The following is a 13,814-nucleotide window of genomic DNA, read 5'->3' as shown; positions in this document are numbered from 1 at the left end:
TGACTATTCTGAATGTTTCATGTATGTAGAATTACACAATATATAGTCATTTGTAACACGCTTCTTTCACTTAATGTTGTATGCCTACTCTTTAAGGTAAGTATCTGGCTAATTCTTTCTTATCCTTCAAGACACAGGTCTGAGACGATTATTTCTGGGAAATCTTCCCTTAAATCCACAGCTGAATTAGTTGTATCTATACCAACCAGTCCATCCTAAAGGAGATCAGTCCTGGCTGTTCATTGGAAGGACTGATGCTGAAGCTGAAACTCCAATACTTTGGCCACCTCACACGAACAGTTGACTCACTGGAAAAGACCCTGATGCTGGGAGGGATTGGGGGCAGGAGGAGAAGGGGACGACAGAGGATGAGATGGCTGGATGGCATCACTGACTCGATGGGCATGAGTTTGAGTAAACTCCGGGAGTTGGTGATGGACAGGGAGGCCTAGAGTGTTGCGATTCATGGGGTCGCAAAGAGCTGGACACGACTGAGCGACTGAACTGAACTGATACATTTGTGAATTTCCTAAAATCACTTCTAATTACAGAACTCATCCTCCTCAACTCACCAGAGCCTTTGACACAGGCAATTACTCTCTCCATGACCGTCTTCTCATCAGCTAGCTAGCTAGTTTTCTTTCCTACCATTTTGTCTGCATCTTCTCAGTTTCCTTTGCTTTCATCTCCCTCATCTTTATAACTTGGAGGATTAATATTTCAGAATCTCTTATTAAGGTAATCTGCACACTCTACACTTCCTATCTCATGGTTTTAAATATTGTCTACATGCCATCAACTCTCAACATTATAACTTCAGCTTCAATCCCTCCCTTCAACTCCAGAATCATCTCTCTAAATGGGTTCCTAGTAGACATATCATTGTGCCCCTATGGAGCTCCTGGTATTCTCCCCACATCTGTTCTACCTGGAGCCTTTCATGTCCCAGCAAATGGCGACTTCATCCTCCTAGTTGCATAGGCCCAAAGTTGCTATTATCCTTGATTCTCTCTGCCTAGTGCTCTACAACCAGTCCAGCAGCAGACTGTGTCAGCTCTGCTCTGAAACTCTGCCCGGAACACAGCCATGGTCTTATTTCTTCCACAGCCATGCTGGTCCAATCACCACTGCTTCTTGGGATGACACCTCACAGCCAGTTTCTCTACTGCCACCCTGCTTTTGATTTATTCTCAACATAAAAGCCAGAGTGAAACCATTCAAACCTGTGACAGCATATTGCTTTTCTCCACAGGTATGTCCACTTGCTTCCAATCTCACTTAGAGACTGGACAAAACCTTCACAAGACCAGGCGTTTGGGATCTCACCCTTCCTTGTTCCTCCTAGTTTGCCCATTCTGCTCTGGCCACACTGGCCCCTCGGTGTCCTCTGACCAGTGTCAGCCACCCCCTGTCTTTGCGCCTGCTGTTCTCTGGGCTTATCTGCTCTCCTAGCAAGCATCCATGTAGTTTATCACCAAACTCATCCCTGGCTCACACCATGTAAAACTGTGACACTCCACTCTGGAGATTTCCTAGCCCTTTTCTGCCTGGTCTCTCTAGCATTTATCTAATAAGCTATAAACTTATTTCCTTTGTTTATAGCTTGACTCATCCTTATCCTTAGCATATAAGTTCCTTGCAGGCAGAGTTTTTAAAATTTTATTCTACTATATTCCCAGAGCCCACAACAATGCATGGCACAGAGCAGGTACTCAATAAGTAATTTTTGCTTGAGAGAAAAAACAAACTAGACTGTAGATTATTTAACAGCAGGGACGATGTCTGATTTATCTTTGTATGCCTACTACCTAACTAAGTAGGTAAAGAAAAGACCTCAGTTAACTATGAACCAATGAATGATACACAGGAATCACCACACAGGTAGCACTAAAGTTGTCATTCATTTTGAATAAGGATTTTGATCTCTATGATGTCGTGATGCAGTAAGTGCGGGAGAACTTTAACACACCTGCTGTGGGGCCTCCCCTCCTTGTATCTCATTTTATTCCTTGGTATCCCTTTAAGTTTCCTGAAATACACCCATATTTCTGTCTGTCCTATACTTCTTCATAGACACAATGTATCCTTAAAATTTATTAACAATCTGACCTTTGATTCATCTACTTGAAAAAGCAATGAAAATTCACAAATTAGGGGATTCTAAAAATTTACCATTTTTGTTTGGTACAAAGTACCAAAATATCTCATGGATATATTTTGAAGAACACAGCAATTATATATGCAATTATATATGCCAAAGACCTGTATTCAATTTCAAAAGGTTGATTAAAATGACAAAGTTGCTGTGCCTAATTATATAATAAAATTAATGGTATTTAATAGGCTATTAGCATTTGTTCTGGAAATGTGTTTTGCAAGACTGAAATCAACAAATCTGTCAAAAATTAACCTCTAGAGTAATGAACGTTTTATAAATGATGATAAAAGAAACTTCCACAATTGGGTTATATGGTGGCACAATTTATGAGTAAACATATGATGAATAAGAGAAAGTACTGCAATATAATTTACAGATAAGCAGGCTAGGGTACAAAAGAAATTTCATTTACAATTAAACATTTTCAAAGAAACATGAGAATATTTGAAGAAGTTACTTACAGTAGATTTTTCAGGAGATGATGGAACATCAAATGTTTCATTAACATGGTTTTCCAGATCTTGTTGAGAATGTGAATAATGAATCTGGCTCCAACTGTTTTTCTTTGATTGTTTGGGTGGTAAAGCTGGAGGCTGCCCATCTCCAGGAGTCTCTTGCGATCTAGTTAGGAAAAGAAGGGAAAAAAATTAAGTATTTTGGAAGCTGTCTTATATATCTGTTATTTTAAAAGCTAGGGTCAAGCAACTCACATATTTACTACGTCTAGTAGGAGACAAGCTTTAAATACCATATTTATTTGCAAGTGCCACTGTTTAATGAAAGCTTTCTTAACTTTGAAGTTTAAAGTAATAAATCTAATTTCTTAATTTATCAAATCTGTAAACAATTCTACAGATTGTTTATATAATAAATAATAAATTATCCTTTAAGGATATCCCTATGAAGAGATTTATTGATCTACCGTAACAATGTACATACAGTTCCAAAAACCCCTTTCTAAGGTCTTCAGTAGAGTTCTATGGGCAGGCAGAGAGATGAGAACTGAGAGCAAAGCTGTTCACAGACACCAAGCTATAACACAGATACTCAGTGCCACCTTAGAAATCAAGGGATTGCCCATTTTATATGAAGATAAAATGCAATTTATGGAAGTGATGAACACAATGGATAAGAGTGCTGAGTTCACTGAGGAGACAAAACTGGAGAAGACAGTGTTGGAAAACCTGATTTTAGGTGAGGATGCGAAAACCCAATTAACATTAGAAAGCAGACGCCTAAGGCAGAAGCAGCAGGCGCAGATGACCTGAGTCTGACAGGGGAAACCTCAAGGTTAAAAATGCAGCTTTTAGGAAGGAGCACAGTGTATGCAGTAAAAGGTGAGTTTTTCACAAAGGCCAGAAGGGGGAACCAGTGGTTCAACTTGGACCCCAGAAAGCCTGCATCCATAGAAGTTCTGGACTTGAAGGGACCCAGAAGGGGAAAATTGACCATCGGTGGGGTTTTTACTTATCTCAGATGTAGCAAGAGATCCTTTGGGAAAATGAAAGAATTTCCATCCCACTGCCTTAAGGACAGGTGTCAACCTCACGGCTGCTGCTGTGGTAATCAGGACAGGTTACAAGCTGATGCTACAGGCACACCTACAAGGCCTGCAAGAAGCAGAACTGTACCCTCCACTCTTTCCTGGCTGACAGCAGGACTGGCTATACGATGTGCTCTGGCCAATGAAATATGAGTAGTCACTTCTGAAGGGAAGCTTGCTGTTTATGTTTCTCTCTTCCCTCAGGCAGGAGACCAGCCATGTCCCAACAGGGGCTGCTGTCAGTCTGAGCCTTAAATGACCATGACATGGAGCAGAGCCACAGGTGATCCATGACGTATACTGAAGGTAAGGGAGAAAGAACCCTTGTTGTACGTTACTGTGAGTGGGGAGAATCTGCCTCCATGGCATAATTTGGCCCAAGATAACTGACACAGAGGTCCCTGCCAGAGTGGCTCTTGGAGACATGGTACTCTTGGTGGAGAAGCTGTGAACTTATTGAGAGACTTACTACTAGACACCTGGTAGATATGGGAGTGATACTAAAACCTGCTTAGTGCCAAGGTAGTCAGCCAGGATTAACAATGAATGGTCTAACTTCACCTAAGAGAAAATAATAGCTCTTCTAATCTAGTATAAATTATACTAACTAAATACACAGATTAACAATAACGACCACTCAGCAGTCTACATGGAAGTCTTCAGGGCTCAAAATGCTCTAAATTCTGGTAAGTCTATAAAGACTGCATCAGAGAGCGTATCTCCCCATTTCAGCAAAAGCTTCTCTGAGGTCTACCTTGATGGCTAGAGATTCCAGGTCCCAGACATACTAGTTTTTATTATGCTAATTTCAACTGCCAAGAACTCAAGCCTCTAAGATCCAATACATCCAAGAGCTGGTGGTCCAAGAAAATGTCCTCACAGACTACAATAGAGATGTGCGCTTCCACCATGGCCTGCGATAGGGGATCAGGACAGGTAACTACAGGCAACCCTTGGCAGAGCCTCAGACATGAAATTTCTAAAAAGCAGTTGATCAAAATACTCCAGGACTTCACGAAAACCAGAGGTCACTGGACTTCACATGGATTAAACAACAGGTCTCATCTCTTCTTTAGGACTAAGTATAACCATGTGGGCAAGGTGAAGAGAAGTTTTGCATATGACTGTCACACACCTGGGAAACATGTCGTATCAAAACGAAAGATCTTGGCAAGACTATAGGGTTAAGATCAGGTGGGAATGGAGTCAGAGCAACTTTCTTTACTGTGGGTTCAGTTAACTGTCTAAACATCGTGCCAAGACAAACGGGGATAAACACACGCCTGATAGGCAGCGCGGTGTCTAAGTGAGCCTTGCCTGGTGGGCACGGCCATCACGGTGGGAGCACTCAGTTACAAGAGGGGACAGCACTGACACAGACAACATGGGACACTCTGCTGACTGCTGAATCTGCAGTAACTTATTTGGGGCACCTACTGATGTAAAAGAAAGGCAGAGAAGAAAAGAAAACTTCAGAAGAGTTCAGTCCCCATCTGGTATCAGAGAAGTCAGCAGAGGTCACAGATCAGCAGTCTTTCTTGCTTTCTGCATTAGTGCCCTCAGCTGGAACTGGTTACAGGACAGAAGACACACATGCTTTAGGAAGACATCTAAGTCTGTTACTCCCTGCCTCAAAGCTTCTCCCAGGTGAAAAATAGTGTCTTCAATAGTATTTTCCTCCGCATACAGATTGAGGATCTATTTGTATAATGGGGCTGTGGGAATGATAACTTCATCAATATCATTGTTTTCAGATTGATTTTCCATTTTCTCCAGAGCAGAACTGAGTTGTTCTTTCTCAACAGTTCCATGTTTTTAGCGACCTCAGCTACCTCTCGATCTAGATGGGTAGCCATCTCCCCGAGTTCCTGGTGCCCTTTTTCAGGTGTTCCTCTGCTTGTTTCAAGGCGTTGAGCTCTGCCTGGGCACGATCCATCTCCTCCTTCATCCGCCATCTCAGCCTGTCACTGATCACTGAGCTGAGAGAGGCTCCAACAGTGTCCTCGCTGATTGTGCCATCCCTACTGGGACCAACAGTGGTCACAGGAGGCTGGGAAGGGTACTGGGAACTTGTTGTGTCAGGATACTGACCACCAGGTGGGTAAGGACAGCCTGGGTAACCACTGGGATTGGGAGGGTACCCGGATGGGTATGCAGAAATCCCACTTGGCAGGCCTGGCATGTAGGAAGCATTTGGTGGCCCTGTTGCCTGGAATGGTGGGTAGGATGCTGAAACAGTAGGACGAGAGAAGACTGGAGGTTCATCTCCAAACACCACAATCATGACTTGAACAAGCCCCAATAAGCCTGACTGTGGGTGCTTCCATTCAGGTAAGATAAGGAAGATATATCTTCCCATTAGCATCCACAGGCTTTCCTGTTTTAATAGTCACTGAGCTAGTAGGCTTAACGAAACAGATAGGGGGATTATACGGATATGTGTCCAGCAGCCACAGGCAGATTGAAATATTTGTATGTATTACCTCCGTAAGGCACAGGAATTGTTCCACTAAGGTTTATTAGTTCCCTAGAAATGCCATCATTAAAAACATATGAATCCAATACAGATTTGAGATCTTTGTATCAAGTAATAACATTAACAGTTTCATGTACAGTTAGGTCTCTGTATTTGTACTTGGACATCATTTTCTTGAGCTGGCTCTCGACACCATGGCAGCCGCTCGTGACTCTGGTCCCTGCAGGCAGAGGGTCAGCTGCTCCGGGGCTGCCCCAGGCAGCCCCACACAGCTGCATACGGACGAGCCAGCCACCCCCCTTCCCACCCTCCCTCTAGCAACAGGAAGTCGGCCTCCACCAGAAGATGACTTTCATAGGTAAACCATGTATTGTAATTTAAAATTATAATACATTTGAAATAATATCATGAAATAGGCCAGTTCTTTAAAAAGCTTCTATTTCTAGGCCAGGACAAAAACAAACAAAAACTGCCAAGGAAAACAGAATGAAGAACCATTACATACTCTGGAAGGACAACCAGGCAGTGTAGTGGAATGAAGCCCTACAAGGAGTAACAGCTAGCATCTGAAAGAAGGGACCTATAACTTAAAGGAAGACCAGCATCTACTATCAGGTAGTTTAGACAGGACTTGGGAAATAGGAACCAAAAGAAGAAGAGGGATCAGGGCTGTGGCTGGGGTCTTACAAATAGAGGTAATCATTTGGTTTTAAGTATGGGAGCTGAGAAAAAAACTGGTCATACAGATAGTATAGAAAATATAATCTGGAAGAGATTATTGTAATTACTCATAAAAAAGAAAAATGAACAGGATAAACCCTGAAAACTGTAAATTAAAAAGAAAAAAAGCTCCCAAAAGTTTAACCATACCAATACACCTTTCATACACGTAAGTATAAAGTTTATTCTAATTTAAGAGTAGAAAACAAAAACCATACTCTTGGTAGACACTAATACAAACTTAACAGAAATGATGGCTCTCAGATTTTATTAAAACTCTTATTTTCTAAGATACACACCAGGAGCTCTTGTCTCATTCAATTACAATCACTAGTGTCACCTGTCTTCATTAGGCATTTACCCCTGCCATACTTCTGTGAGATAGGTAAAATTCTGGTTCAAAATGCAGGCTTCTTGATATTTTGGCTAATTTATAGTAACATTTAGAGTATTTCAAAGTAAACATCATTTCAGACTGATTACTAATTTATGCTCAAGACAATTAAAGTGTACAGAAACTCCCCAGGATGTGATTGGTGGTGGTGGTGGTGGTGGTGGTTTAGTCGCTAAGTCGTGCCCAACTCTTGTGACCCCATGAACTGTAGACTGCCAGGCTCCTCTCTCCTTGGGATTCTCCAGGCAAGAATACTGGAGTGGGCTGCCATTTCTTTCTCCACAGGATATGATTAACAGAAGAATACACTTGAAAATGTCATATTATTTTATCAGTAGGCATCTACTCCAGAACCAAGGTCCCAGACCTGAGATTTCTGGTTTCAACCAAACTCCAAGTCTCCAACCTTCGCTTCCAAATGCAAGTCCTGGAGACTTTTCCCAGAGCTGGATGGCAGGTAACCACACTTCGGTGGAACAGCCTAGGGACCTGCACTTAGTCCTGCTCTCACAGGTATAGCATCTCACATGGCGAACCCTCTGAGGCCCCACAGCTCAATACTCTTACATCGAAGCCTCTCTGGTTCTTTTACTTCCTTGTCCCAGAGCAGTCGAGTATTTGCAGGCCAGACTGGATCAAGGCTGGCACGGGAGCTGGGTTACACTGAGACTGCAGGCGAAGTGAGCAGTGCCAGCAATTCAGAGAAGCAGAGAGAAAGCAAAGCTCTGAGGACTAGTCAAAAGGAATTGAAGAGGTAGGACAAAGAAACAGTGACTCCTTAGACAAGATTGGAATGGGGCAGTCTAGAAGAGAACAGCTTAGGGAACTAGATCTAACATTTGAGGATTATGAAATCTGCAGTCTCTGGTGATCAGGAACTGAATGATGAAGTTGAGAATTTGGGGAATTCCTCATTGTGTTCAACCAGATATCCATACTTCAGACACGCAGACAGATAAAGGGTTGATAATATACTTAAAAGTTGCTGGTATACACCACCTCCCCCAATTAAATGAAAGATGTATTTGTATATATTACAGTTAACATATACTAAGTACATTTTCCTCTGCTGAACTACTCATGACCATCTCATTAAATGTTCACAGCAGTCCTATGAGGTAGATATGATCGCCGTGCTTTTACAAATAAGGAAATTAAGGCTTACAGAGATAAAACAACTCATGCAAGGTCACATAATTAGAAGTGGTGAAACCAAGTTTTAAACCCAGTCTGAATCCAGAGCTTGTGCTCTTAACACTAAGTTATAGTTGCAGCTCAAAGAAAACAACTGCAAAAAGCAGGAGGAAAGTTACTGTACATCAGGGGTTTCTTAACCTGTAGCATGCACATGGTACACATACCTCCTGGGCTGCCCAGGCGGCGCTAGCGGTAAGGAATCCGCCTGCCAGAGACTGGGGATCGATCCCTGGCTTGGGAAGATCCCCGAGAGAAGGCCACGGCAACCCACTCCAATATTCTTGTCTGGAGAATACCATGGACACAAGAGCCTGACAGCCTACAGTCCACGGAGCCACAAAGAGCTGGACACGACTGAAGCAACTCAGCACGCATGCAAACCTGTAGCCATGGACTCTGCTTCAAATGAAACGCTGCTCAGAAGCCAGTTTTTAAGATAGACAAAAACTAAGCAACCCTCCTATCTACTAGTATCTGAGGCTTCAACAGACCGTATCAGAGCAAATGCTGAACATGAATATTTTCTTTCATTGCATTTTGCTTATACACGGTAGTATCTTAAATTCTACCAGAAACTGTTAATATTTAAAATGAACAGAATATCAGGGCTTTAACAACATCCATATTTACTTTAATTGATAACATATTTCTAATGCAAAGGTTTTTGATATATCTGAAACCAATAACTTGCCAAAAATGATCCACAGTGGGAGCTGGATGGGAACAAGGACTTGAGAAGCACATACTGTTCAAATTTTACCCACATAAAAAAATTTATGGACGAATTTATGGACAAATACCACCTGTCTTAACTTTTGGATATTAAGAAAAAAGGAGAACCAGGAATGTGATTCTTCAAGTGTTCCAATGCCCAACTTTCAATAATTTGCTTATCTTAAATCTGACATTTTGGAAAATGTTATGTGAAGAGCAAAAAATGAAAATGTTATACTTAAGTGCACTTTGCTGTTACAGGCATATTGTAATACAACAGCAAGAGTTATTAAAACTGTCAATCAAGCTAAGTGGGTAAAATCTTTCCTGATTTATTTCAGTCCAGTCAGTTTTAAATTTACTCATGAATGCTTCAACAACAGCAGTGATTTGATTTGCTTACTCTGCAGTCAAAACAGTTCTCTATTGCAGCCTTTAGCAATCAGTATCATAAGAAAAATAAAATTTATCCATCTCCCATTCATATGCTCTGCCAATTATTTTTTAGAAATAATCGAACTTCACTGGTACATATCGTAATTGTGGTGTGAATTTATTTTTTAAAAATCTGTTCGGTACTTTAAAAGTAATTTAGGGCTAATGATTATCTTAGAAAAATTACAAACTAAAAATAGTCTGATTTTCTGTGGAACATTTAAAGAAAGGAAGGAAATGGTAGGATGTAGTTTCAATCACCCCTGCCTATAAATGGTAACTTTATTCTAAGCAATAAAACAGCCTCCTATTTGTTTCCACAATAAACACACCTGCAAGTTAATAGCATTTTCTCCTGTGAAATGGGCAAGCTCACCCAGTGACCCAAGTCAGGACTCACCTTAACTCCCATGGACTCATTCAAAAACTAGGGAACTAGTGAGCTAGCTCAACATCTATTTCCATGCACTACACTGAGATGCTCTGTGCTTAATCCAACATATTGCTGGAACTCTTTTCACATTTGACCAAGGTAAAACTAAAATCTATGGAGTCCAAGTTGGAAAATATTTCCTCTAAATGGAAAAAAAAAAATCAACAAAGACTTGTCCAGGATACAAAGATCTACAGACTGGCTCAGGTAAGGAAATCTGAGTTTTAGTTCTATAATTTGGAACAAATGCTGCGTGTTTTTTTTCTCTTCTATAAAGTAGGGTTATATATCTTTTCTATTTTATTGAGTTCTCTTGAGTAGAATAGCAAGATAATTTAAGAAGAAGGCTGACTGTCAGCTACTGATGTTAGTTACCATTATTAGTTTGCCATTATGCTTGTCTTTCAGAACTCTCTCATTAAATTGGCTGAATTTCAGATGCAGTGTTACAGATTCAAATCTGAATACAAACACATAGGCTTCATAAAATACACGTCCAAAGAGAAAGCCCCAAGCATCTGAAATTCTTGTGGACTGGGCAGGGGAAGCAAACATTCTGCATGGTTCCAGCCTATGCCAAACCTGCTTTTCCATTTCAGGTCAGGAAAAGACAACAAAGGTATTCTGAAGAGGTAAGTGATTTGGGGGATTTGTGAATCTATACAATTCACAAAAGGAAATACTCAACTGTATGTGTATGCAGATGTGTATGTGACTCCACGAAAACGGCCCTTCAAAAACCAGACTGAGACCCTATATGGTCAGATCCCGGGAGTGACACTGATCTGTCTATAATGAGATGGGCTTTGTCATTCCTCTATGTGGTCAGCTTTCATGTGCTGAAAGCATGTCTTTCTAAAATTTAATCAGCTGGCATTTCAATCACATCCTTAATTATTGTACACTTCTTAAAGTTTCAGAAGTAGAAAATACATTGCTTATTATTTAAAATCAAACAAAAAGGTTAGAGTTATAATTTTTAAAGTGATAAAACATTATAAATTTCCACCAATCTTAACTCTTGTCCATCCACAGTGCACATAGGGCATACTCCATGGTGTGCAGTGTGTATCTTTCTATTCCTCCATCCTTTATAAAGTACACACACAGTCAAAATCTTTTATGCAGATACACATTAGCCAGACTAATGTCTCGACAGCTTGGCTGCCTTCCCTGCTGGCCACACACTGAGGACAGCAGTGGCTTCTCTGGACCAGGCAGGTTTTCCTGGAGCACAACACTCCACCTGCTCTCCGTCTTTCCATCATTTAGACCCACCTTTTCTTCAACCCTGATCACTTTCACTATATCTTAAACCTCTTTTTCCTTCTCAACAATTAACGAATCTTCTCATCTATTATCTTATCAAGTATCTTTTTCCTAATTTGTATACTGTAATTTTACTTCCATATGAAATAACTGCATTATATGAACCAATAAATCAGGAAACTGCCTATTAATATGAGGTAAGCACGGTGGCATTAAACTGACATACTGAGTTATGAAGTTTAATTTATGCAGTTTGTAATGAGATAGAAATGAATTTTAGAAATGGTACATGCATGCTTTCGACAACTTATTGTCAGTGTGATCTTTTCCCTTGCTACTTAATTTCCCCCAATACTGCCTATTTATCCTTACGGCTCTCTTCCTGAAAAATATTAAGAAAATTCTGCCTTTTATCACCTTTCTGCCAGACCACACTGATACATTAAACTACAGAAATATGTAACAGTATGAACTAAAGTTCAAGAATATACAGAGTCAAAAAAAAATAATAACAGTGATTCTGTGAAGTGAGGGGCCACCAAGACCTTCAGGAACATATAAGCACATTTACAAATATGTGAATTTTTAGAACACTGTACAAATAAGATCTTGTATCAAATATCATAATTTCCCAGATTATTTCAAATGAAACAATTTGGGGCATTATTATTTATAAGAAGGAAGCTAAATAAAAAAAGCCTTACGGTGATGATTCCAAAACAATGCTATTAGCTTGTGTGGAAGATGGAGAGTGAGGATTCCCGAAGGCCTCGCTTGGGGAAGTGTGGACCACGTGGCCCACCAGATGACCCACCGAAGATGGCCGCAGCCGGGTTCCCTCTTGGGTGAATGCAGAATTTCGACTAAAAGAGGAGGAAGAGAAACTGAGTGAAAATGTGCTTTACATCCGTATTTTCAAGTTTCTTCATTATATGATTCCATTAGAAAGTGGGCGTGTGTTTTTAAGACTAACCACATTTTACTAAGCTGAGTCTCTGACAAAGACAGTATGGGGTAAACAGAAAGAACACAGAATAGGAAGTCAAAGATCTGAGCTATAGTTAGCAATCTGGCACGGGGATTTTATCTACTTCAATCATCTATTATCTCTACCAACCTTAATGTTTCTAGGCTTTAGTCACTACAGATTTGCATCTTAAGCAACATTTACAAAATAAAAGGAATAATTCAGAAATATCTTTTGATATTTGGTCTGAATGCTTTTTTAATCCTTTAATACATTCTTTCATTTATAAATGGGGCTTTCTATAATTTCTAAGAATAGAGATACTGAACACAATATTTCCATCCTCGTAAGAGATGCAGTCACTTTAAAATTTAGGGGAAAAATTTTTTTTTCAGATCATACCTAAAACTGTTTTATTACCAGAAAGTTTGACCAGAGTTAGTGACAATTAATTAATTCAATTGTCTGGTTTAAATTTCATGTGTTTTCTACAATTTTCTGTAATCATTTAGAAGGGTTCTGGAAATAAGAAAGGCTGGCTGGAAAAGAGACTAGGTTCGGGATCTTCTTCAAGCAAGTTGATTAGCCTTTGAATTTATATGCAGCCTATTATAAGAAAGATAACTTAGCAAGATACTAAGAAACTTTTGAGTCTATTTTGTTTCTAGTAGTAAGGAAGACAACATGCTGTGAACCAAATTGTTTATGAACATACTTTACATCCAACACAGTAGAAACTTAAACTGACACTCATCAGCAAAACAACTTTTAGGATTTAGTGCACATTTACTGAACATTAATGTGCATAAAACATGTCCAAAGGAACTTCTTTAAGTATTATATTCCATGCCATACTTCAAATATTTTGGGGGTTAACAAGAATGGTCAACATTCAACTGACACTCAATGGTCAACTGACACTCATTTTGTTATCACTATCTCAATCACATATATATAATACAACACATCTTTTAACTTCATAAAATTAAGATAACATCTCTGGCCAGAACACATGTTTTATTATTACTCCCTACACCCAAGCACCCGGCTTTTGTGAGAAATGCTAGGATGGAACATTCACAGCTAACTGCTGAGTGTCTGTGCTCCTCGGCAGGGTGATGGCTGCACCGGTGGGAACGGAGGCTGGAACCAGTTTCCCGGAACAGACAGTCGCAGCCCAGGAGCAGGCTGCGAGCTTAAGAAAATCACAGCACCCGGCATATGCAAGGAATACGTGGTCCCCTAGAGACTGTGCTGGAGACACACATGCAAAACGGTTATGCCATCAACATCAACAACCATACTCCCAGATTTAAGTCTACTAAGAGACCTTGATTTATTGGTCAGTGACCTGACTATGAAAGTCAGCTTTGTAGTTAAGTGAGCATTTTTATTTCCTGCTCTGCTTATACAGGGAGTTCCAAGATAAGAGAAAATAACGCCCTGGAGCAATGAAGATCATGCCTGAGTGAATGATTTAAAGTTTACATATTATGATGTTCAGCCCC

At 40.2% G+C, this 13,814-nt stretch overlaps 1 protein-coding gene and 1 pseudogene across 6 annotated transcripts in view; both read right to left on the bottom strand.

The window, feature by feature from the left end:
• PTPN4 (protein tyrosine phosphatase non-receptor type 4) overlaps positions 1 to 13,814 on the bottom strand; it is a 189,491-nt gene that overhangs the window by 39,654 nt on the left and 136,023 nt on the right. For all 6 annotated transcript variants that reach the window (XM_020914513.2, XM_020914514.2, XM_020914511.2 and 3 more), the window contains exons 15-16: positions 12,044 to 12,202; positions 2,620 to 2,779 (exon numbers count right to left, since the gene is read on the bottom strand). In XM_020914513.2, coding sequence (XP_020770172.1) covers positions 2,620 to 2,779; positions 12,044 to 12,202 — 319 coding nt within the window. The remainder of the gene's footprint in view (positions 1 to 2,619; positions 2,780 to 12,043; positions 12,203 to 13,814) is intronic.
• Positions 5,220 to 6,455, bottom strand: LOC110151221 (tumor susceptibility gene 101 protein pseudogene; annotated as a pseudogene).

Source organism: Odocoileus virginianus, chromosome 13 (genome assembly GCF_023699985.2).
Source record: "Odocoileus virginianus isolate 20LAN1187 ecotype Illinois chromosome 13, Ovbor_1.2, whole genome shotgun sequence".
Classification (NCBI taxonomy): Eukaryota; Metazoa; Chordata; class Mammalia; order Artiodactyla; family Cervidae; genus Odocoileus; species Odocoileus virginianus.
Note: the sequence above shows the minus strand (reverse complement) of the source record. Positions and strands in the feature narration are given on the sequence as shown.